This window comes from Saccopteryx leptura, chromosome 1 (genome assembly GCF_036850995.1).
Source record: "Saccopteryx leptura isolate mSacLep1 chromosome 1, mSacLep1_pri_phased_curated, whole genome shotgun sequence".
Taxonomy (NCBI): domain Eukaryota; kingdom Metazoa; phylum Chordata; class Mammalia; order Chiroptera; family Emballonuridae; genus Saccopteryx; species Saccopteryx leptura.
In genome coordinates, this window is record NC_089503.1 from 148,450,730 (window position 1) to 148,476,659 (window position 25,930).

The 25,930-nt window shown below is 44.6% G+C and overlaps 1 protein-coding gene across 2 annotated transcripts in view; it reads right to left on the reverse strand.

The window, feature by feature from the left end:
* Nucleotides 1-23,787, reverse strand: part of RAB3C (RAB3C, member RAS oncogene family) — a 92,333-nt gene extending 68,546 nt beyond the window's left edge. The window contains exons 1-2 of one of the 2 annotated variants that reach the window (XM_066377465.1): nucleotides 23,717-23,787; nucleotides 3,071-3,298 (exon numbers count right to left, since the gene is read on the reverse strand). In XM_066377465.1, the coding sequence (XP_066233562.1) occupies nucleotides 3,071-3,298; nucleotides 23,717-23,734 (246 nt within the window). In that variant the 5' untranslated portion in view covers nucleotides 23,735-23,787. Of the gene's footprint in view, nucleotides 1-3,070; nucleotides 3,299-22,862; nucleotides 22,985-23,716 lie in introns of those variants that run through there. The other variant, XM_066377455.1, reaches the window with a different exon arrangement.
* Between the last annotated feature and the right edge of the window lie 2,143 nt (nucleotides 23,788-25,930).

A 25,930-nucleotide genomic window follows, 5' to 3' on the forward strand; every position in this document is an offset into this window, starting at 1 on the left:
TGCTGCAGGCCTGGGTCTGGGGCTCTGCCCTATCCTGTCACTTAACCTCTCCACCTCGGTTCCCTCTCCTGAAGGTAGTTCTATTGTGGGCAGCGTAAAATTAGAAATGATTAGAACCATATCAACGTCTGCAGCCCATCCTGGTGAAGGTCACGATGGTTTTCTACTGTGAAACCATTTGCTTTGCTCCTTTTGAAACACATAGTTGAGTGCGATATCAGGACAGAACGAGAATATGGATGTGGTCTTCCTCCTGGTTCCTGGCACAGAGCCCCTGCAAGCCCTGGAATGTCATCGTTGGTGATTACTCCTAAGTCCCTTTCCATCACTCCAGAGTTCACACTACTGCGGTGACTCCTGGTGGCCCCTGAGAGGATCCAGGATGAAGACTTTTGCCAGAACAAACCATGTAATCAAAGGGTGGATCTTTCAGCCCTACCCCCAACCTCCTGGATGAGACAGGTACTGAAAAACAGGTTAATCCCCAATGGTCACTGATTTTAATCAACTGAGGCCATGGAATGAAATGTCCATAAAAGTCCTAAAGGATGAGGTGTGGAGCACACCTGGGTGGGTGATCACACAAGGTGCTGGGAAGGTGACAACCACAGAGGACATGGTGGCTGCACCCCATACCCCCCATACTCTCTCCTATGCTTCTATTCTGATTGGCTGTTCTGAGCTCCATCCTTTACAATTAACCAAAGATAGTAAGCAAACTGTTTTCCTGAGTCTCGGAGCTATTCTCGCAAATCATCAACCATGACGGGTAGAGTTGTGGAGACCTCCAGACTTGTGATTGGTCTCTGAAGTGTGGGGAGGAGGAAGTGGTGGAACTAAGGACTTTAACTGTGGGGTCTCAGCTAATCCAGGGAGCTAGTGTCAGAACTGAAACAGATCGTAAGATTCCCAGTTAGTGTCGACAGAATTAAAGAATCGCCTGGTCTGCCAAACCCACACATTTGGTGTCAGAAGTGTGGTGAGTAGAAAGAGACTGTAGAATAGGCTGAGGTGACCGTGGACATTTTAATAACTTATTCACACATTAATATAAGATAATAAAAATACTATAAGCTGGGTCAAACAGTTGTTTGGCAATCAAAATGCAATGAGACGACAAACTGTCAACGTCAAATACTTTCCCACATTAATGACTTTTTGAGGTCGTTAAACAATAGAAGCTGCACACCACTGAGTATTTCCAGAACACTCACTTTGCATGAAGCAAAGTCCTAGAGCTGTCACAGGAACCTATACAGAGGCGCGCCACCCTGCCCTCTGCACACCTCAGTTCACTGAGGTTGTTCAACTCTTCCATCTCCTCCAACATCCCAGAATGCATCTGGTAAGACTGCCATCCTCATAGAAATAGCACTATACTTAAGAATACTTCTGAATGATAAAGTCAAAGGTACTAGGCCTACTTCTCCAAGTTCTCACTTGAGATGTAACTTGATTTGGAAGACTCCAGAGTCAGAATAAGCAAACAGTAACAATCTATTGCAAACCACCTGTGAGCATACCTGCTTGTTTATTTGTATCTTTAAATTTTACCCCTAGGAGCTTTAAAATATGTAAAGGTCATTCATGTTATATGAATATTTTAATACAGGGCTCTTTTATTTTAAAAAATGTTAAAATAGGCCCTGGCTGGTTGGCTCAGTGGTAGAACGTTGGCCTGGCATGTGAATGTCCTGGGTTTGATTCCTGGTCAGGGCACACAGGAGAAGCGACCCTCTGCTTCTTTAACCCCCTTCTCTCTCTCTCTCTCTCTCTCTCTCTCCTCCCTCCTGCAGTGATGACTCAATTTGTTTAAGAGAGTTGGCAGTGGGCACTGAGGGTGGCTCCATGGCCTCTGCCTCAAGTGCTAAGAAGAGCTCCACTGCAGAGCAACAGAGCAAGGGCCCCAGATGGGCAGAGCATTGCCCCCTAGTGGGTTTGCCGGGTGGATCCTGGTTGGGGCGCATGCTGGAGTCTGTCTCTGCCTCCCCTCCTGTCACTAAAACAAAACAAAACGAAACTTTACCCCGAGGCCTGTCTTTCTTTCAACTTGTCGTATTTGAGGAGGGATTTTCATCACTGGTCCAAGATCAGTGTGGCACCAGCAGCAGGTGGCAACAGAACTGTCTCAGAAGGTGGAAGTCTCACCTCTTAGGAAATGCCTCTTTACAGCTCAAATCAACTTCAGCGGCGGAGGTGAAATGACCAGGAAAAAGGGCCTAAAAAACTAACTGGACAATACTCAACCAGTGGACCTGTACTTTACTACAATACATAGAATGCTTCGTACCCAATCATCTACTGTAATCAATTTTTCGGTCACTTCATCTCTCATATTAACTTGAATTATCTTCAACTTGTTAGCCACATACATTTTTCTCCTGTTTCTCACTTGCTATTCTAAATTTATCCCAAGCAATTTAGTTAAGGACTCTGGTCTTCTGCAGGGCTGGTCAGATGCAGGAAGCTAGCCAAACGGTTTCAAAACTTACTGGGAGAACCTTGTGCTTGGGGGAAAACCCTATTTTAAAATATGAATTTTGCTTCACTTGTTTTGCTTTACTTATGTAGATTAATATAACTATTAGAAATGAGAACACAAAGTCTGTCTAGTACAAATGATCATGTTCAAAGTTACATCTGGGGCTTTTGGAAGGGACTAGACTTAAGCTTTCTCTACATTTGGTTGTTTATCTTCTTCTTTAACGCCCAGGACAGCTGCTTCCTGTGGCATAAAAGCAAGACCCACTTAGCCTGCATTGTGGGTCAGAAAATCGGTGTGGAGGGTTCACAACCCTACTCAAGGTCACAGGGATCATAAAGGACAAGCCAGACTTCCACCAACACAGCAATCTCCAGATTTTCTTTGTTCTGAAGACTCGTTAAGAAGCATCACTTGACAACAAGGGATGATTTACTCCCCACACCTCAAAGAGGCTTCGCTGGACTGTCTCGGACACAGAATGTCCCCAGCAAAGGCCCCGCAACGGAGGCCATGGAGCCTAGAGACAGACAAGGGGATGCTCTCCCTCACACACATGTGTGTTGAAGCACACTCAGAGTCACTTACCCAAATCTGAAGCTTGATTCTCTTCTCATTTTTGAATACAGTTTTCACTTTGAAATCGATCCCGACGGTGCTGACGAAGGCGGATGTGAAGGAGTCATCCGCGTAGCGGAACAGAAAAGATGTTTTGCCCACGCTGCTGTTGCCAATGATGAGCAGTTTGAACATGTAGTCAAAGTTCTGGTCGGAAGAGTCTTTTTGGCCATACCTGGCATCTTGGGCAGAGGCCATCTGGTGGAAATAAAAGAGGGAGGGATCAGTCTACCCCTCGACGTGAAGCTCCCAGCCAGAAACATGTTAGACCACCGAGACAAGGCTCCCGTCCTCCCTCCCTGCTGAACTGGGCAGCACACCTCCAGCTCTCTCAGCGGGTGGGGATCTGCCACCACTCAGCATCTGGAGCCACACAAAGCCCCAGAGGGGCATCTGTTAGGGTCACATGAAAACAGACTAGGAGGACTGGCTAGGCATGTGGGCTCTGCAACTTCCCAGTCCTCGTGACAGAAATACCAGTGTCCAAACAGCAGGATGTTTCTTACTAAAGAATGTGAATTATCAGTCTCTCATTTTCCAGACAACCACCCAAAGCATATCTCTCTTCCATCCATTAATATCACATGAAAACAACATCCAAACATACGTGGCAGTCTCTTTCAAATTAAAGAGAATAATGATGGAAAACACATATGGTTCAAACCCTGTGCCAGGAACTGTTAATTATTTGACCCTCACAACACCCTCTGAGGTGGATGCGTTATTTTCATATTAGAAGGAGAAACTGAGGCTTAGAAATATCACGCACCGTGCTCAGTTGCAAACAGTGATATGCATGGGGCAGGATTTGGTCCCACCCTCCACCTGTCTCACGCACGAGGAGGGAACCCTGCATATCTGCTCTGAAAGACGATGGTGAGGGATACCCTGGGAGATGCGCCTTTGAGGAATCTGCTGGGATTCAGGCCTTGGCTCCCCGCTTACCAGCGTTGCAAGCTTAAGTTTCTTATTTTTAATTGGTGCGCCTCACCTCCCTCTCTTACGTGAAATGGAAAAAATTATGCTCTAACTTGGAACGCTTGTGAAAATAATACTCATGGGTTGCCAGTTCAACCCCTGATCAGGGCACATACAGGAACAGATCAATGTTCCTGTCTCTTTCTCCCCCTTCCTCTCTCGCTAAAATCAACAAACATTAAAAAAAGAAAGTAACAGTCATGTGGAGCAGATATGTAAAAGACCTAGCATAGCATAGAGAATGATCTCTATTATTAATTATAAATGCTTTATGTGGATGTTGATTTATTTCTCATTATTTTTGATAAGCATCCTAACATCTGCCAACAATTATGCGTCATCACTTCTAAGTGCCACGTGGCCCAACAAAGAAAAGTCACAGGCCTCTTCCTTGACACCTGTCCTGATGCAAGGGGTTCTTTAGCAATCACTATGCTGTCCAGTAAGGTAGCCACTAGTCACATATGTCTACTTACACTTAATTAAAATTAAATAAAGGTAAGTGGTCAGTTCCTCTGTTGCATGAGTCACAGGTGGTCAATGGTCACTGCACTGCACAGGATAGGCACAGAGCATTGTCACAAATATAAAAAGTTCTAGGGAATGGGGGTATGCTAGATGGCCTTTTTTCATTTCCCATAAAACCTTCTTAATAATTTCAATTTTTCTGTTGGGTGACAGACAGAGAGAAGCCCCAGCAGGGAATGGAGTGCTAGGAGCAGTCAGAGCACTCAGCCTCACCTGAGACACTGGTTGCTGAAGTCAGGGGTATGACAACAGAGGGAAATGGGAAAAGGAGATGGTAAGATAACACGTTTCCTTTCTACAAGTCCCAATTGCCAGTAAGAGGACAAAATTATATGTATAAGAGCACAAAGAAAAGCTGTATATATTATATCATAGAATTTAAGAACAATAAAAATTCTGTTTGCACTTCACACTTCCTTAATTAAGTGCAAGCTTCAGCATTTCTGTCTTTAGTCCACATGACCACACCTTGTCTTCAGGAGGCACAACCTGTAACAAGCGTTTGCCAATGTGCCTGTGGGAAAACTGGGCCACTGAAATGGGCAGACAGCACCATTGTCCTCTCTGGTTCCGGAGTCCACGTGCTAAGATGAACCTCCCCCAACACAAGTACGAGCCAAGGACAAAGTCAGGACTGCAATTCTTGACTTTCAGTTTGAACAATGATGTCTTGCTTTGATGACGCCAGATGTCCCAGAAAGCCAGGTAACTGCTTTGTTTGGCACATTCCTACAGACACAGTCCTTTAAATAATTAATGTCCACCCCCATGGAGCGACTGAGTTCAACAAGGCCTGCAACGGGCCTTTTGAAGGCCCGTCACCTTCTCTGTTGTGAACCAGCCAGACCTCAGGCTCTGGATGAACAATAGTTGGCTGAGCCATCATCAGGTTTCCACAGCTGCGCACCTGCCCTCCTGCCAGCCGGCCACACAGAGCACCCATGACCCTAAGCTGGTGATGCCCGAGTCCTGTTGCCGAGTTATGGTTGCCTCAAAAGAAAATGTGATAAGCTCTCTGCTGATATATATATCCCAAGTCCTATTCCAAAATAAGACTGATTCCAAAACCTGTGGAAATATAGACATCTTCAATATATAGACTTTTAAATATAATTGTGGAGATATGGATGGAACAATCAGTGGGGCTTTCTCCAATGAGAAACTGAATCTGTTCACCTCCAGGCTGAGGCTGTGTTGGCAGCAGGGAAGCTGGTGGGCACAGAGGTGCCAGGGCAAGGTTAGAAGGGCTGCTGGTGTGTGAGCCCAGATCTCTGACGGATGGATCAGAGAAGGTTGCTGACCCACTATTCAGGGAGATTTTTTTTTTTTACTATTTCCTGATTTATATTCCCAATAAGGTTCACAGAGAGCCAAAAAGATGTGCATTGGAAATGTATATGTTTTATTAAACTTTAGAATAATAAATAAATCCTGGCTCAGAGGGTAGAGAAAGAGATGCCCTAATATCTTGCTGATAACAGAAATGAAGCAATCCGACAGCAACCTCAGAGGGAATCAGACACTTGCTGTGTGAACTTACTGACACGCCTGAATATTGAGTTGTGTGAAGATTTTTAAAATTTTCACAGAAAAATATAGCTGAAATTTGAAAGCATGCATAGGCATGAAGTAACCTCCCACAGAGCAAATCTAATTTCATAAAAGATATAGAAAAGATAACCCTTTAAATTGCATTAATCTGAATTCATTTCCAGAAAAAGAGTTGAAAAGGCTCTCCAGGCAGCGTGACTTCCCACGCGTCCCGGGAGCCTCCCCCAGCACAGGGCCTCTCAGCAGGGGCTGGCCCTGCTCACGGAGGGACAGAAAGCTCACCGGGCTGTGAAGCAGCCTGTTTTATTGATAAACAACTGCAACTGCTACAGATTTTTCTTAGCTTTCCGTGAGAATTTCCTCCCCTGTCGCTTCTGCCTGTGTGTTCTGGATTCTGTCTCTGATTCCCCTCCCATCTGAGAGAACCTCAGGGGTCCTGGGGACCAACCACGGCCCCACAAGCTTTTTCTCCTCTGGCTTGGATAATCCCAACTGCTAGGTTACAGTGGACATTCTCCTGGTGTCCAAGTCCCATGCATGGCTTCTCCAATTGGTCACAAGATTCCAGGCATTTACCTTGTCAGCACAGAGTAAAATGAGACTATTATATCCAATCGGACCTGACCTAACAGGAAGTCTATTGAAAGGCTCAGCACCTTTTCCACATTAATGGTTAGACACACAGGTCTCTGCTATCCCCACTCCACATTTGGGCAATTTATTTGTTAATGGAAGTGTCAATCTTTATATTGACCCTATTACATTTTATTTGGTTTGATTTGCAATTTAATTCTGATCTGATCATTTTATGTCCTTTCATCAAAAATATTAAGTTATTGATATTCCTAAATTTGATAGATATGAATTTAATACGTATGTTTATTTTAGACACTGAGCAAAATGCTACTCAGATTATAGACAAATAATAATGAATTTCTAACCATGTTGAATATCTAAATCTATGCCGGAGGCCTCTACGATGTGTCACTAAGGACTGTGGACAGTTAGCAGCAAACCCTGAGCCTGGGAGCTGGGGCTGTGGAAGGTGCTGTGCTGTCCCCGTCCTATGCCTGGTTCCATGGCAGGGGGACAGGTCATGCACTTGGCTGATGGACCATGTTCTACTTCAATTCTCATTTCCCCAGAAGTCCTGCTGACTAGAGACCAAATTGACCACCACTGACTAACAGATGCAACCACAGATGACTCCAGAATTTTTGACATTTGTTTTTCAAAATCATGGGAACAGCAAATTATTTTCAAGGAACCCCTGGGCACTTAAGAATTTAGTCTTATCTAAGCCATTTTGTGGCTATAATGAGAAATACAAAAATAAGTTATTTTAAATGTTCTGTGTTCCAGCTCTTCTACCGATAACAACCCAGGGGCAATGGGAAGAAAGAGGGTAAATGGCCCAGAAAGGGAAATGCAGTTTTTTGACAGAACATATACATTTGACGTGCAGAAATACATAAAGTAGTTTCAAATCTCTGTTGTTGTTACCTGGGGAAAAGGATAGAAAATATAATAAAGATAATTATTCTGAGAGCTCCAAAGATTTGCAAGAAGGAAAACATTAAACATTAGGATTTCCAAGCATCTGCCATCCAGTCCTGGCGGCCTCTCTTGGTGGAGTCTGTGTCTGTGCAGTGTGCTGCGCCCCTGCTCCTCTCGGACTGTGGGAACAGGACGCTCTCCGGCAGCTGGCCGTCTCTCCATGTTTGCTCTGCAAGAGCCCATTAGAAGCAGTAAAACGCTCCTAGAGGCACGGCAGGGGACGGGAAGGGCCAAGGCTTCCTCAGGAGGCCCTGAGTACGGGCAGCAGAGCATGCTTCTGTCTCCCTGTCAGAGGACCACATTTCCATTTCATGGGGCTCACAGGAGAATGCACAGGATGGCATGCCAAATTTGGCAGAGCTTCACGATCAAGTCACGTGTCTTCAAGGTATCCCTCAACGACATCTCCCAGCACTCCTGCTGCCGTCTCTGGACCTCCAGCTCTCACATGGGACTCTCAGTTCACACAAAGCAGAATGGAAAATGCCTGAGGCAACGGCCATATGAGCACTGTGTGCGGTGTCACCCCGTCCTACCTGTCCCCAGGCGTCACTGAGTGTTAGAGGAACACTTTGCTCTGGGTGTATTTTAAATGGCTGCTTCCCCTCTGCCTGCCAGACATGTGGGGAATTTTTCTCTCAATTTACTGTGAGGACTTGAAGGGGCTCCTGCAGGTAAAGTTCACGACAGTGTGGGACCCCCAAAACTGGGCCCCTGGAGTTTTATCTCCATGTCCACACGGAGCCCCAGCTACTCATGAATTCCAGTTTTAGTTTTCCTGTCCCCATCACGACTGGTTCCAGGGAGGTTTCCATTCCACTGAGTTGTGATTCTTGGTATCGCCTGTCTGCCTCTCCAGCGTGGTGGGAGGGCAACAATTTTCCCTGTGACCTCAGCTCTCGGATGAATCTAAGCAGAGTTGTTACCTTTCACTTTGCTCAGCTCCTTTCTTGTGTGAGGATGAGTAACGTCTGAGCTCCCTACACATTAAACAGGAAACCCCCGTGCTCACCCCATGGAACAGGTGTGATGAAGGTGTGGACAGGGAGCTGGAGCAGGGGGCCCGGTGCTCCTGCTTTCTCTCAGCAGACTGAGCTCCGATACTGTACCAGAGCTTTTCTCCCAGACTCATGAACATGTGGCTCCGAGAGTTCACTCTGCTCTTCACCAAACTAACAGCCTCCAATTCACTCACTGAGTGGAACTGGGATGAGGTGAGAGGGCTTCTCTGTGCTTCTAGAAAACATCCATTCCCTTGTTTAGGAGACGCAGGAGCTAAACCTGCAGCATTTGAAAGTTCATCATGTTGGTGTTGGATCTCCTGACACCTAGAGGTAGATGCATTCTGCTGGTGCGAGTATAAGGAAGTGAACTCATCAGACCGTGTGAAGACAGTACCCACTGGTATCCAAGTCCAGGGTTCTCAGCCACAGGGCAGCTCTCTCCTGCTGCGGCCACTGAGGGCTCCCAGAGGCGAGAGCGGATTGTGGTATGGGGCTTTGTATGGGGCCCCAGACCTGGAGAGAAGAGGGTAGAAATGTCTGCGGGGAAGGGAGTCTGTGGTGGAGCTCCTCCCTTCAGGGCAGTCCTGGGGTGCAACCAGGACCGAGCCACTGCAGGGTCAGGCAGAGGAGTCACAGCAGGAATGAAGAGAGCTGGGGACACACCATACTTGTCTTTCCCAGCAACTCTGAAGTCATGTGGTGATCCTGGCATCCTCCCCTTGAGCTTGTTAAGTGTAGCATGTGGTCCTTTTTCATCCACACTTCCAAACCATGGCATTTTCTTCTTCATTCCATTCACGCAGGCAGGCCATGAGTAGAGCAATGCCCACTGTCCACATGCTGACGACACAGAGGAGTTACCTGGACATTCTGGAAGAACTTGGTGGGTGAGCAGTCTGCGTATTTGCATGTCCAGACTACGCAGGTCCCTAATCTGAATGACTTACAGCGACACTTTTCTAGTTATAATCATCCCAGCTTTTCATCCAAAAGCTGCTGCTATTATTTACCACAGAGGACAAGCGCTGTGCAGCTAATAGGAGGATGCTCAAGTCCACAGATGTGCTCTCCGTTGTCCCTTCCCATCAGCCCTGCCCCTCAGGCAGGTGTTCAGTGAATCAAACATTCAAAAGAAAAACCATCATCTCTCACTAACACCACAGATAAGAGTCACAGTTTGCTAACTGGCACATTCTTTCTTCAAGCTCTTAAAGTCTCCTCAGGTTGCAGCCATTGGATCAGAAACTGTTCATCAATCATCGATGAGACTCAGACATGCGTCAGGGCCACTGGATGACTAATAAGTAAACCCCTTTGATGAGATAAAGTTAAACTCAAAGCAGCATACTAGTGATAAGAGGCTCAATGCCTCACCTCTGAAAGTTACATTATGATTTGGATTTCTAGGCCATAAAGGTGGAGAGCGTAGGAGCACAGAGACTCTGATCAAGGTTGTTCTCAGTTAAGAAGCCAAGTAAGCACAGAATGAGATTCTTTTTGGCATGCTAGGCCTAAACTCCTAGTACTGGACCCAGCCCAATCAGCCTACTGGCAAGGGCATGAGGGAAGTGCTTTCCCGTTCACTAGGTGGCTGAAGACCTAGAAAATTCACCCTATGATTTCATTCGTTAGACAGAAAAGTATTTCATGACCCCAATAAAACTGACATAATGCTTTGAACCAATTTGAAACAGCTTGGTACTGGAAAAGGCAATTTGTTTCTGCAGAGTTCAAGAGGTTAAGAAACATGTTAGTTGGCAAAAGAAAGCAATTGTCAAAATTATTTTATTTTTCACTTTATTCAAATTTTTGAAAGTGTCATGAATCCCACAATTCTATTTGAAAAACATGAAGAAATTATAGCATCACAAAAACAATGATCTTAGAAATATAATTAAATGATAGAAATTAGAACATAAACATAAATCTTTCCCCAGAAATGTATAAGCAGTAACCAGGGTACGAAGGAGCTCACATTCCCATGTCACCTTTGATGTAAGAAACGCACTGTGCTTGCCTGGTCTACACAACACTGTCCATGCCTCCAGCCACACTCCTCAATCAAACCTTTCATCCCCGGAGAGTACGTCTAGCTCTAAGTGTAAAAAGAAGCCAACATGGAGTCTAAAGTACAATAACTGAAATGAACAATTTCTCAATGGGCTTTAACAACATACTGCAGATGGCAGAAGAGTCAATGAACTCAAAGATAATTGTACAGGAACTGCAAAATTGACAGGGAAGAAAAAAAAAAAGAAAAAATGAGCAGTGCCTCACTGATTTCTGCAAAAATATCTTAAATCTCAGAAGAGAAAAGAGAGAAAGCCTGACCAGGCAGTGGCGCAGTGGACAGAACATCAACCTGGGATGCTGATGACTCAGGTTAGAAACCCCAAGGTCGCTGGCTTGAGCGCAGGCTCATCCAGCTTGAGTGCGGGGTCACTGGCTCGAGTGCGGGATCATAGACATGACCCCATGGTCACTGGCTTGAGCCCAAAGGTCACTGGCTTGAGCAAGGGGTCACTGGCTCTATTTAGTCACTGGACTAAATAGACCTCCCCCACCCCCATCAAGGCACATATGAGAAAGCAATCAATGAACAACTAAGGTGCCACAACAAAAAATTGATGTTCCTCATCTCTCTCCCTTCCTGTCTATCTGTCCCTCTCTCTCACCAAAAATAAAAAACAAAAACAAAAAACTGGGATGGAAAAATATTGGAAGATATATTAGCTACGTGTTTTTAAAATATGATGAAAAACATAAACTTACCTATCTTATAAGCTCATTCAAATTCCTAAATTGACTAATTATAAAGAAAACTACAACTAGGCACATCACAATCAAACTGTTCCAATTCAAAGGTAAACAGAAAATCCTGGAAACAGAGAAAAAGTGACCTGTGACATACAAGGGCACACTAATATGAAGAACAGCTGACTTCAGATTATGTTGTAGTTCCCAGACACTGAAACAAAGCGCTGAAAGAAGAAATCAACAAAATATTTATATGCAGAAAAATCAGCACCCAAAATTGAAGGCATAATAAGAAAATTATCAGATGAATAAAAATCGAGAGAACTTGTTGCCAGCAGCTCAGCCCTGCAGGAAATGCTGAAGGGGTTGTTCAGGCTGAAGAAGACCAACCCCAGACAGAACTCAGGCCAGATGTGGCAAATAGGTGGTGGGCAAACATAATACACACACACACATTTTTCATTTCTTCTTTTAATTAAAAAAAAATCTATGTTTAAAGCTAAAATGATAAAACTGTACTGGGGGTTTATAATAAATGTAGACTTAACATATATGCCAACAATTTCACAGATGATAAAGTAAATAAAATTATATTATTGGAAAGTTACTACATTTTATGTGAAATAGTAAAATATTAAGTAGACTATATAATAAGTTGAAGATGCATATTATAATCCTTAGCATAAAAACTAAAAAATGCAAAAAATCTATAGTTAAAAAAGCCAACATAAGTATTAAAATAAAATACTTTAAAGTATTTAATTAAGCAAAAGAATTCAGGAAGGGGAAACAGAGGAACAAAAAACCCCAGATAGGCCCTGGCCGGTTGGCTCAGCGGTAGAGCGTCGGCCTAGCGTGCGGAGGACCCGGGTTCGATTCCCGGCCAGGGCACACAGGAGAAGCGCCCATTTGCTTCTCCACCCCTCCGCCGCGCTTTCCTCTCTGTCTCTCTCTTCCCCTCCCGCAGCCAAGGCTCCATTGGAGCAAACATGGCCCGGGCGCTGGGGATGGCTCCTTGGCCTCTGCCCCAGGCGCTAGAGTGGCTCTGGTCGCAATATGGCGACGCCCAGGATGGGCGGAGCGTCGCCCCCTGGTGGGCAGAGCGCCGCCCCATGGTGGGCGTGCCGGGTGGATCCCGGTCGGGCGCATGCGGGAGTCTGTCTGACTGTCTCTCCCTGTTTCCAGCTTCAGAAAAATGAAAAAAAAAAAAAAAAAAAAAAAAAAAAAACCCCAGATAGGAGAAATAAAAAACAAATAGCAAAATAAGTAGCTTTAAAGCCAACCATACTGATAAGAAAAAGAATTAAAATTTCAATTAAAAGGCAGAGATTTTCCAAATTGGATTAAAATGCAAGCCCCAGCTAGATTCTGACCACAAGATTCACACTTTAAATATAAAAATACATATTAGGTTGAAAGTAAAAATATGGCTATATATCATATATAAAATACCATGAAAGCACTATTAAAAAGCAAGAATGTGTTTATTAATACTGGACTAAATAGACCTTAAGACAAGAAGTACTACCAGAGATAAAAAGGGCATTTCATAATAATAAAAAGTTTTTCAGGAAGACACAATTACAAATATGTCAGACCTTATAATATAAGCTCAAAATATATAAAGCAGAAACTGAGAGAACTAAAAGAAGTAGGTATGTTGATAATCACAGTTAAAGACTTTAAAACCGTTCCTCAGTAACTGACAGAGTATGTGGACCAAACCCAGGACGGATGGAGATGATCTCAGCAATGCCTACATCACTACAACCTGACTGGCATGTGCAGACCACGGCACTGCCCACTGCAGCATGCCACACACAGTGCACATGGAAGGTCATGAACTGAGACCACATGCGGGCCTAAAAAAAGTCTGAACATTTTCAAAAGATAGAAATCTTAAAGAATATGTTCTCTAGTAGCAATAGAATTTAATAAGACATCAATATCAACAAAATTGTTAAAAATACCTAGGTATTTGAAAATTGAACAACACACTTCTAACACTCATGAATTAAGGAAAACATCGTAAGAAAAGGGGCAAACAATCTGAAATAAAACATAATGCAAATACTACTCAGAAATTGGTGGGAGTCAACTAAAGCCATGCTTAGAGAAAAACATTTTAAATGTTTATGTTTATTAGAGAAAAAGACATTTAAATTTAGAGATGTAAATTTTTACTCAAGAAGCTCAGTAAAAAAAGGTTATATAAACTAAGTACAAGGGATACATTTATTTATTTATTTATTTACAGAGACAGAGAGAGAGTCAGAGAGAGGGATAGATAGGGACAGACAGACAGGAATGGAGACAGATGAGAAGCACCAATTATCAGTTTTTTGTTGCGACACCTTAGTTGTTTATTGATTGCTTTCTCATATGTGCCTTCACCATGGGCCTTCAGCAGACCAAGTAACCCCTTGCTGGAGCCAGCGACCTTGGGTCCAAGCTGGTGAGCTTTGCTCCAACCAGGTGAGCCCGCGCTCAAGATGGCGACCTCGGGGTCTCGATCCTGGGTCCTCCGCATGCCAGTCCGATGCTCTATCCACTGCACCACTGCCTGGTCAGGCACATTTATTTTTTTAAAAGCTCAAATCAATGAAAAAACAACAACAGAATGTTTAAAAAAGCAAAAGTTGGTTATATGAAGATAAATAATATTGATAATGAAAAAGGGTACATAAGTACAGATGCTGGAGAAATTAAAAGATAATGAAAATATCTGAACAACATTATATCAATAAATTTGAAAAATTAGGTGAAAAACATAATTTATTAAAACTGACCCAAGATGAAACAGAAAATTTTATATATATGTATTATTAGCTGGGCTGGGTTACTACCTGGAGGTTCTGGGGAAGATTCAACTTCCAAGCTCTTTCAGGTTGTTGGCAGAAGTCACTTGCTTGTGGTTGCACAAATGAGGTCCCTATTTCCTTGACATAGATGTCTTCATTTTCAAGCCAACAATGCTCATGCTTCATTCAAATCTCTGCCCTCCCCTTTGCCACGTCTCACTGAATCCAGCACCAGGAAGTATGCTGCTTGCAAAGGGGTCATGTGATTAGATTGGATTAACCTGAGAATAATTAATTAATAGGGAATTAATCTCCCTATTTTAAAGTCTGTAATGTTAATTTCATCTGCAAATTTTGTTATGTAACTTAATTTATTCACATGTTTCAGGAATTAGGGCACAGGTATCTTTGGGAGGGGGTACTATTCTGCCTATCATCATATACTAAAGGTGATAGATCATGGATGGATGCATAAATGGATGAATAGATATATATATAGAGAGAGATGGGGTAGGTTGGTAGATAGGCTGGTAGGTAGGTTAGTAGAGATAGGACAAATAGTTGGATGATGGATATATATATATATACACACACACACATACATATTTAAAAAGTTGAATTTGTAAAAAAGAAAAAGAAAAAATTCCACAAGCAAAACTCTCAGTACCACTGGCTTCATCGATGAATTCTATCAAATACTTTAATACCAAGTATATCTATCAATATACCAAAACAGAAGGGGAAAGAACATTTATCTTGTTGTATAAGGCTTGCATGACTACAATATTATAGACTCATAAAAACATTAAAAGAAAATCATACATCAATATCCATCATGAACTTAAATGCAAAAATCCTCAAACACATACAGTCAAACTGACTCTAGCAGTACATAGAAAGGACAACACATCATGACTAACAGATTTATCTAGAGAATGCCAAACTCACTCAAAAATCAAGTAACATCCAACAGGATAAAGGAGACAAACCATGTGATCACTCAAAGGTGTAGAATAGGTATTTTACAAAATTCAGCACCCACTTCTAACACAAATACTCTCAGCAAACTAAGATTCAAAAGAAATGTCCTCAATATGACAGGGTATCTATAACAAAAGCAACAACAAAACAACTGGCCTCATACTTAATGGTGAACGATGGAAGGCTTCCCCCAAAGACTGAGAACAAGGTGAGAATGTCAGCCCATTACTTCCACTCAACATCATACTGGATGTCCTAGCCCAGGGGTCGGGAACCTTTTTGGCTGAGAGAGCCATGCACGCCACATATTTTAAAATGTACTTCCGTGACAGCCACACAATGACCCGTGTACATTACACATTATCCAATAAAAATTTGGTGTTGTCCCAGAGGACAGCTGTGATTGGCTCCAGCCACCCACAACCATGAACATGAGTGGTAGGAAATGAATGGATTGTAATACATGAGAATGTTTCTTATATTTTTAACGTTATTATTATTTTTTATTAAAGATATGTCTGTGAGCTAGATGCAGCCATCAAAAGAGCCACATCTGGCTTGTGAGCCATAGGTTCCTAACCCCTGTCCTAGCCTGTGGAATAACATATAGGACAAAAAAAGTGAGATCCCTGGAAAGGAAGAAGTAAACTGCTTCTCTTTGCGAATGATATGCTTGTGTATGTAAAAATTCTTAAAGACTAATTTCTAAAAATATTAAACAAAAACCTACCAGAAATAACAATTAAATGTAGCAAGGTCTTCTTACATAAACGGAACAAAGGAGCCCTGGCCTTTGGCTCAGTGGTAGAGCGTCAGCCCAGCATGTGGAAGTCCTGGGTTCGACTTCTGGTCAGGGCACTGAGGAGAAGCACCCATCTGCTTCTCACCCTCCCCCTTCTCCTTTCTCTCTCTCTCTCTCTTCCCCTCCCACAGCCAAGGCTCCACTGGAACAAGTTAGCCCGCTCCATGGTCTCCACCTCAGGTGCTAGAATGGCTCCGGTTGCGACAGAGCATCGCTCTAGATGGGCAGAACATCGCGCCCTGGTGGGAATGCTGGCTGGATCCCAGCCGGGCACATGTGGGGAGTCTGTCTCCCTGTGTCCCCGCTTCCCACTTCAGAAATATACAAAAATACAAACAACCCCCCCCCAAAAAAAAACAGAACAAAGGACACGTGAAGTCCAGATACGGATCACCCCTGTATTTAATAACCCAGATTTTATAAAAAACTCATCAAAAGACACTATGAAGAGTACGAGTATTCAAGCCACAGATGGGGCAGAAATTATTTTTTAAATTAGTTTCAAAATTATAAAGCTCTCCTTCAAACAAACAGTAAAAAGCCCCCTAACTGGACAAAAGGCTAAATAGACACTTCACAATGGGAGATACACAGATGGCCAGTAAACAGATGAAAATATGCAAAACATCACTTCGTCATCAGGAAAATGCAAATGCAAATCATAACGAGGTGCCACAAAACACCCATTAAAGAGGCCAACACTGGAAAGGCCGCTGACAGCACACTCTGCTGAGGCTGCAGAGTCAGCCGAGAGCTCATGCATTGCTGGTGGGAGCGTACAAGGCTGCTATCACTCTGGCTGAAGATTTTACTATTTCTCATGAAGTTAAACATGCACTTACCCTTCATCCCAGCAGTCCTACTTCTAGGTATTTACCCGAAAAAAACCCACAAACATATTATTACAAAAAGACCAAGATGATCATGTTTATTGCCTTCGCCATAATAGCCTTAGGGGAAATCACCTCAAAGTCCACCAACAGGGGAGCACATTTAGAGCATGGCAGAGTGAGACAGCAGGACAATGTCATCAGTGAAACAGAACTGCTGGGAAATGCAACAACAGAGATGACCCTCTGTGCATTATTCTGAACAAAATTAGCCAGAGTCTAGAGTGCGTACTGTATGTTGCACAATATGTTGACAGTGTATGTTTTACGGAACTACAGAAAGTTCTAGAATAGAACTGATGTAAGTGAAAAAAGGACATAAATGAAGGATCTTTTGGGGTTGATTAGAAATGTTCTTTATTGTGGTATTTATTACAAGGTGTATCTATCAAAGTTTATCAAACTGTTCACTTAAGATTGTTGCATTTCAATGTATGTAAATATCTTTTAAAAACTATAAATAAACTGAAAAATGCTAAAAATCTATATAATTCCAAAGAAATCTGAAAGATTTAAACCTCACAGCTCATAGCTTGACTGGTGGTGGCATAGTGGCTACAGTATCAACCTGGGATAGAATATCAACCGAGGTCCCCGATTTGAAACCCCACGGTCGCCAGCTTGAGTGTGGGCTCATCCGATGGCTCGAGCTCATGCTCTCCAGCTTGAGTGCAGCGTTGCCGGCCTGAGTCCCCCCACCAAATCCCATCAAGGCACATAGAGAAGCAATCAATGGACAACTATAAGTGACACAACTATGAGTTGATGCTTCTTATCTCTCTCCCTTCCTCTCTCTCTCTCTCTCTCTAAAAAAAAACAAAAGAATCCCTATCTTAACTTTTCAGTTCACAGTACCCTTGGTAATAAACTGTGACCTATTATGATGGTTCTTCTAGTACCTCTGAACCAAATTAATGAATGAAAAAGGGAAAAACGTTTAACCACTACAACATTTTTTCAGGTGGCAGAACTGCTTATACTCAGTTGAGTGTCCTTGGTGTCAGAACAATTGCAGAAAAACCCATCCCTTAGCAAAAATAATTGTTCCTTCCTGGAGTATGATGGTGAGGAAAGGAATTTCTAGTTCCACTATAAGCTTAAAATGGCAGGGGAAAATTATGGCTATACATGTAATAAATCCACAATTTCTTGGACTGAAAATGTGGAAATGGAAAACCATTTTAACACGACAGAAGTTTATTTTTGCTATAGGTTAATTCCCTCTCTATTCTCCACTGTCCTTTATAGAGGAAAAGTGGATACGTCAGAGATTTGCTCAAATGGAGAAAGCTTTAAAGAAGCTCTTGTTTCTCCAATGTCAACCAGAGGTTTTCCTCATTTCCACAGGGGATGGGAACTAAATTTTTCTTTTTAATAAGTGAGTGGCAGGGAGGCAGAGAGACAGACTCTCACATGTGCCCCACCGGAATCCACCCAGCAACCCTGTCTGGGGCTGATGTTCTGCCCATCTGGGGCAGCTGCTCCGTTGCTTGGCAACCAAACTATTTTAGTGCATGAAGTGAGGCCATGGAGCCATCCTTGGGGCCTAGGACCAACTTGATCATTCGAGCCATGGAGGGGAAGAAGGGGGGTTAGAGAAGGAGATGGTCGCTTCTCCTGTGTGCCCTGACGGGGAATCAAACCAGAAGATCTACACGCCGGCCAACGCTCTACCACTGGCCAGGGCCGGAACTAAATTTGTTTCTTATAAAGACATAGGGATCATCATCGAGGCTGGACATTGTCAGAAATTCAACAATAATGAAATGCAAGAACATCATGTACTTTTCATGGCTAAGTGAAACAATGATATTTAGACTTCACATCTTTGTAAGTCATTTTTCTATACAGCTTGACTGCTTTTAATATCAATTATAGTTTTTCACCTCAACTTTATCTTCAGCCTACATCTATATTCTTTCTTCAATCCTCCTAATTCTCAGCCAAACAACCTCTTTTTATTTTATTATTTTTGGCACTCTGCTTCATATGTTTTTCTTTGAAGTTTACTCTGCATTTATAAGATAACCTAAAAGCTTATGCTTATCCATAAGCATTTAGTCTTGAGACAATGGATTCCACTTTGGTCCTGCAAGAGAGTAGGCAAATCTGCAAAAAATTCAAATCCAGAAAACAAAAAGCAGGTGTTTTAAAACATTGGCCCTTCCAAAATATTTGGTTTAGTTTATTCAAGTTTGTTTTATAAACAGAAAATAGAGACAATTTCTCTTTCTTCTGAACCAAATGAATGGATCAATTTATATCAATAGAACCCTCACTCTTTATAACACCCTTCCTATATCTTCTTGGGGAATCCCAAAATAACAAAAGAAAGAATATAGGACTTCTAGACAGAGATCTGGGAGAACCTTAAGTCTACCATGTTTGGAAAGTTATTTATTCTAAATAAGCTCCAGTTATCTTTACTGTAAGTAGTAATGATGACCTCTAGGATTGTTTTATATTTTACTAATACACATACACACACACACACACACCTAGGATTGTTTTATATTTTACTAATATATATATATACACACACACCTGAATGCAAGGCACAGTGCTTGACACAGACAAAGCACTAAATAAACTGGAATCTGTTCAGTCTGTCCCCTGAATCAAATGACAATTTGTTCATCAGTCTTTCCCTCATCTCATGAGCACTGCTACTGCCCATTTCATTGGCCCTCGAGATTGATAGATGCACTGAATTAGAAGGCACAAAATGACCATCTCCTGCATTAAAATTCTAGCCCATCATCTGGAACATTTACCAAATGCCATTCCTGGTTATTTAGTTACAGATACTAAATGTTATTACTGTGTATTATTTTAATAGTCACTATAAAAACATTCATTATCCCTCACTTTGCACCAACTCAGAGAGCAGTATTTTTAAAAAATATACCTATATCAAAAACAACTACCTTGAACAGAACACCAAGACACAGGCACTACAAATGCTTTTTAAAAGACATTGTATAATTTTTAAAAGCCTTCTTTGATTTAAGAAAATATAAAAGTAAATTAGGAAATCAACAATTAAAGAGCTAATTTTGATTCACATCAATAAATGAACTAAGTCTTTACATGGGGAAAAGAATCTCTTGGGATCATGCAGCTATAGAATGAGATTTTGCTTGTCCAGAAACCTAAGTAAAATTTGGGAGCATATATTTAAAATGATGATGTTGTTCATTCAGTCTTTAAATGGAAGAAAAAAATGTCAACTGTTTCTTTTGTTGCACTTGCATGTGCCAGTCTCCTGAAATGTGATTGTGCTTCAGAAGTGTGGTTGCTGAGACAGGGCTTGCCACTTAAAAAATAGAAAGCTGTTTATATTTTTTATTCGTCTTATCATTAGATGTTTGAAAACCTGATTATAAGAGAGGATCACCAAAACAACAATTTACTTGTTAAATTGAATCAATGAATGTGCTTTAATTAAATATACTACAAAAAATGGTCTTTGATTCCTTAAAATGTATCTATTACTCATGATAGCATTTGGGCATTTAGATTTTTAAACCTCAAAAATCTAGTCAAATGAATAAAGTGCACCATAAATATGAAAATCATTCCATCCATGAGCAAATTAATTTTGTTCCTATTTTTATATTACTTCTTTATTAAGGTGCCTACTATGTAGTTGATATAAAATAACTTAAAATATTTCCTAAGGCATTCATTTCATATAGTTCTATAATATTTTAATGACCCTCTGAAGAGTCTAAGCAAGTCTTGTATAAAAATAAAAATCCAGATGCAGTGTGGTTAAATTTTTTTAGTAATCTATTTTGACAGAAAGACTTCAGTGCCTATACGGTATTGACTTAAATTCTAACAATCTACCTTTAAATTCTATTGTCAATGTTTACTTATAATCAAAAATGACTAATTTAGCCAGTTGGCTCCTGGCAGTATCTCCAGTAATGAAAATTACCATAAGCCAATATATCTTGATTGCAACAGCCTGTACCTTTATTGTCTGTCCAGATTGTTTCCACATCAGACTTGAATGAGAAGCCAAGTCACAAACCGAGGTATTAGAAACAGACAATGGATCCCTGCTCTCTGGAACAAATCAAATTTTCAATAACTCATAAGGTGATTTGAGGGCTTCCATTGTATAATCCGTCAACAAACAAATTCCACAGACTTGTTTTTCATTAACAGTCCAATTCCTGTATACATTAGTGCACGTAACCTACAAAATAGATGAAAAGAAATGGATGCCTATATTTAAAGTCCTTGATTCATAAAGAAGATCATGGAAAAACGCTTAAGCGGGAGTTAAGGGCATTTTTACTGCCGGCCTTGCAGCAAAGGCAGGTTCTCAAGGAAGGACTCACTGCAAATGGTGAGCTCTCCCCAGAACCGGCTCACCAGCTGGGCGGCCGCGGACTGCTCCCCACACGCCTGGTGCTGAGGTCCCGCATCTTAGACCCTTGAGAACAAAAGTTCATCACGACGCTCAGGCACCAGAGTCTACAGACAGGAACAAGTGGGATTCAGGGGCCGAACGCGCAGCAATGGGTCCAACGCTCAGGGGAGCTAAGGGTTTGAAGGCGCAGGGGTGAGCCGGCCTGGGTCAGAGGTGAAGGGCGGGGGTGAGCCGGCCTGGGTCAGAGGTGAAGGGCGGGGGTGAGCCGGCCTGGGTCAGAGGTGAAGGGGGGCGGTGAGCCGGCCTGGGTCAGAGGTGAAGGGCGGGGGTGAGCCGGCCGGGGTCAGAGGTGAAGGGGGGGGGGTGAGCCGGCCTGGGTCAGAGGTGAAGGGCGGGGGTGAGCCGGCCTGGGTCAGAGGTGAAGGGCGGGGGTGAGCCGGCCGGGGTCAGAGGTGAAGGGGGGGGGTGAGCCGGCCGGGGTCAGAGGTGAAGGGCGGGGGTGAGCCGGCCTGGGTCAGAGGTGAAGGGCGGGGGTGAGCCGGCCTGGGTCAGAGGTGAAGGGGAGGGTGAGCCGGCCGGGGTCAGAGGTGAAGGGCGGGGGTGAGCCGGCCTGGGTCAGAGGTGAAGGGGAGGGTGAGCCGGCCGGGGTCAGAGGTGAAGGGCGGGGGTGAGCCGGCCTGGGTCGGGGGTGAGCCGGCCGGGGTGAGAGGTGAAGGGCGGGGGTGAGCCGGCCTGGGTGAGAGGTGAAGGGCCGGGGTGAGCCGGCCGGGGTCAGGGGTGAAGGGCCGGGGTGAGCCGGCCTGGGTCAGAGTTGAAGGGCGGGGGTGAGCCGGCCTGGGTCAGAGTTGAAGGGCGGGGGTGAGCCGGCCTGGGTCAGAGTTGAAGGGCGGGGGTGAGCCGGCCTGGGTCAGAGTTGAAGGGCGGGGGTGAGCCGGCCTGGGTCAGAGGTGAAGGGCGGGGGTGAGCCGGCCTGGGTCGGGGGTGAGCCGGCCTGGGTCAGAGGTGAAGGGCGGGGGTGAGCCGGCCAGGGTCAGAGGTGAAGGGCGGGGGTGAGCCGGCCTGGGTCGGGGGTGAGCCGGCCAGGGTCAGAGGTGAAGGGCGGGGGTGAGCTGGCCAGGGTCAGAAGTGAAGGAACTCCAGGGTGCGCCGAGCCCGCGGTGTTCGCTCCTGTGCGCGGACGCGACCGGACCCTGACCGAGAACGGGGCTGTGGGGGCTGCACACCGCTGCCCCTTCCCGCTCGTGGCCCGGCGCCTGGTCCCGCCGCCCAAAGCCTGTGGCGTGCCCGCGGTCACCGAGCCAGGACGATGACACATGCCCCGCGCCCGGACACACAGGCGCGTGCCCGTCCCGGCCAAGCCCGGGAGATGACAAGTGCCCCCCGTCGGGACAGCCCGGTCACAGCCCATGGCGCGGGACCCTCTGCCCGCGGAGCACGTCGGAGCCGGCTCCTCGCGGTGGCCGCTTGGACCAAAGGTGCCAGCATGTCTGTCAGCCCTTGGCGCGGCCGCACGCTGCGTCAGGACCCACCTGTACGGGAGCTTCGTGTCTCATTGTTCTCGGCGGTTCCTGCTCTCGGGGACAACAGCGCTGGCCAGGCGCGCGCTCCCCGCTCCGCACCCTCGGGTTCGCTGACCCGCCCGAAATCAGCACCGGCGCTGTCCGTTCTTTAGTGCGCATGCGCACTCTGGCGTACGCGTGTTCCTGGGAATTGTAGTCCAAACTCCGGATCCGTTCTCCGAACCCGCGAGCCGCCGACTACAACTCCCGGCGATCCAGCGCCCAGGCCACCACCCCTCCAGCGGCGCTTGGCCCGGGCGCCTCTTTCTGCAGGGACCGCTCTCAGCCTCGTCACCCATCGCTCCCCAGGGGCGGGCGGACGTGACCCCAGAGAAAACAGTGCTCCGCGCAGATTTCTCGTTTCCACCTGTGGCCTCCGAAGCCGCACAGTGATTTCCCGGTTAGGAAATGCGCTGCTCGGTGCTCATGACCAAGTAAAACGACACCGGCGCGGCATCTCGACTCTCCACCCTAGACCTGCCGTCCGGAACCCGAAAGTTATCCCGCGGCAGAGGGGCTGGTGCCGCAATGTCACCCCAAAACGCGGGGAGAAAGCGGCCGGCACACACACGAGCGAAGTGGGTTACCCGCACACTCGCGTTAAGAGGGAGCACGCGTTCACAGTTACACATACACGCACACTAACACGCTCACTGACACGCACTCACACACGCGTGCACAGTCACACGCGCGTACATGCATACACGCACGCACGTGCACACACTGTCTCACGGGCGCGCGCATACATACACGCACACACGCGCGCACCCAGGTCCGCACGGCGCGCTGCCCCGCAGACCACGCAGGGGCCGCCTTTCGCTCACCTTTCCGTACAGTTCCATGGCAAGGCGAGGTCCCTGTTCTCGGTGCCACTCCTCGCACAGGAGGCGCAGATACACGCACAGCACAATGGAAGGGTGGAGGTGGGGTGGGGGCGGAGGTGGTGGCGGAGGGAGAAAACGGGATGCGGCACACAGCTGACCGGGACAGAGGCTTCTTCCTTCAGGAGGAGCGTGAAGTCCGGGCGGCAGCGCCCAGAAAGGGCGGAAGGCTCCCAGGACCAGCGCCGCGGGCGCTGCCGCGCGGAGCTGCCCCTCCCAGCCTGGCCCCATCCGCGTCCCCCCGTCCCTGCGGGGCGCAGCCGCGGGCGGGAGCCAGTGGCGCGCCGGGTTATTCACCCAAAGCAGGTCCTGCCAAGGGAACCGCCCATCTCCAAATCCGGGGCACCTGCACAGGATGACACCGGAGACATCATTGCGTTACCCTGTCCTGCCTTACATACAACCTGCTTCTCCCACACGAGTCCAAATGGTTTTCCAATCTCTCCGCTGCACTTTTATTACACTTACCTTTCCCCTCAGTTGCCTAACGTGTGACTGCCTATGTTCCCTGTACCATCTACTCTACAGACAGTTCTCTCTCCGTAACAGTAAACAGTCATCAGTCCAGTAATGATCTGCCTTTGGCAAGTGGTCCAAATGATTGTTAGGCAGAGTGGGAAAGGAATGAACTTGATATCAGCACAGAGACATGGAAGTAGTACCTTGAATCAGCTTGAAATTTTATTTCGTTACACAAGGCGTAGAACGGAGGTTCTAAACTTAAATGTGCTTGAGAATGGGGGTGGGAGATAAATTTATATTCTCGAGGCCTGCATAGGGATTCTGATTCACTAGCATTTTAAACAAGCACTTCAGTAATTCTGATCCAAGTGGTCCTTTGCCATCATTCGAGAAACACTGCCTTAAAAGAATTTACATGTAGGAGTTTTTTAAAAATACAGACTTTAAGTTAGGAACCTACTATGTCCCATTAATTCAGGGTTTTGTTTTGTTTTTGTTTAGGAAATCTAAGATCTGTCTTCTAATCTTGACATCAGTGAGAATGTAATGCGATATCACCTGGGTAAATTGTTTTTATAATGACTCAGAAAATACATTTTAAAATGCTCCCCTCCTAGTTGAGGTGATATGATGGTTACATCAATTGCATTTAAATTAACTAATAAAAAATAAAATTAAAAGGTAAAAGGGACTCCAGTGTAGTGTTTTATAGTAGCAGCTTATTAGAAATGAGAACTTTGCAATTTTTAAAAGATACATGTAATTATATATATTATATATATATTATATATTTTTTGGCACCTCATTATATATTTTTTTCCAGAAGTGCCAAAAAATAATACTGACACTTAAATGTATGTAATTATTTGGCATTTAATAATAAAAAATCACACAGGTACTTATGATTGGTCTTTCTTCAGAATTTCCTGTAATGTTGGTACTATCATCACCTTCTGAAATTCTCAAAATTCCAAGAGGCTGCTAAATATTACAAATGTTGAAGTGTTACAGGTGTACTCTTCTTTGAAATGTCCATCTCTTTTTGACATTTTACTATATGATATATATACCCATTCAGTTTTCTACTCTCCTCTTATTTGTGGAAGAACCCATGAAAATTTAGTTCTGAGAATACTATTTGAGTTGCAGGAGGTTTAGGGGAACTTAGTTCTGTCCAGGGATCAACCAAACCAACAAAGATGGACCAGAGCTGACTTCCTCCCTGAAGTAAAAGCAAGAGCACTTTAGTTTTGTGGGAAATCAGGCCATCATCTATGAGTCAAGGTCACCAGATGGCTGCTGGAGCTCCAGCTCTCACATTTACCTTCTGGGTGGCAAGAAGGAAGAAAGATGAAGAGCATCCTCCCACCTTTTAAGTACAGTGGGACTCTTACATTACAGTGCCTAGAAGTTAACCTTATGCTCACACCTCGGTGCAGGGCAGGCTGGAAGATGTAGTCCATATTTAGGGTGAATGTGTGTCCAGCTGAACATCAGAAATTGTTACAAAAGAGAGAAGAATAGGTATTTGAAGGCAGCTGGTACTCTCCACCACAGGCATCAGAAACTCTAAGATAAAGATTGATTCTTTTTTCCACCTTTGCTATTGTATTGACATGTAAATACCTATGTAGAAAATTACCCATTCCCAAGGCTCTCTCTAATTTAACAACAATCAAAGCCTTAAAATCAAGA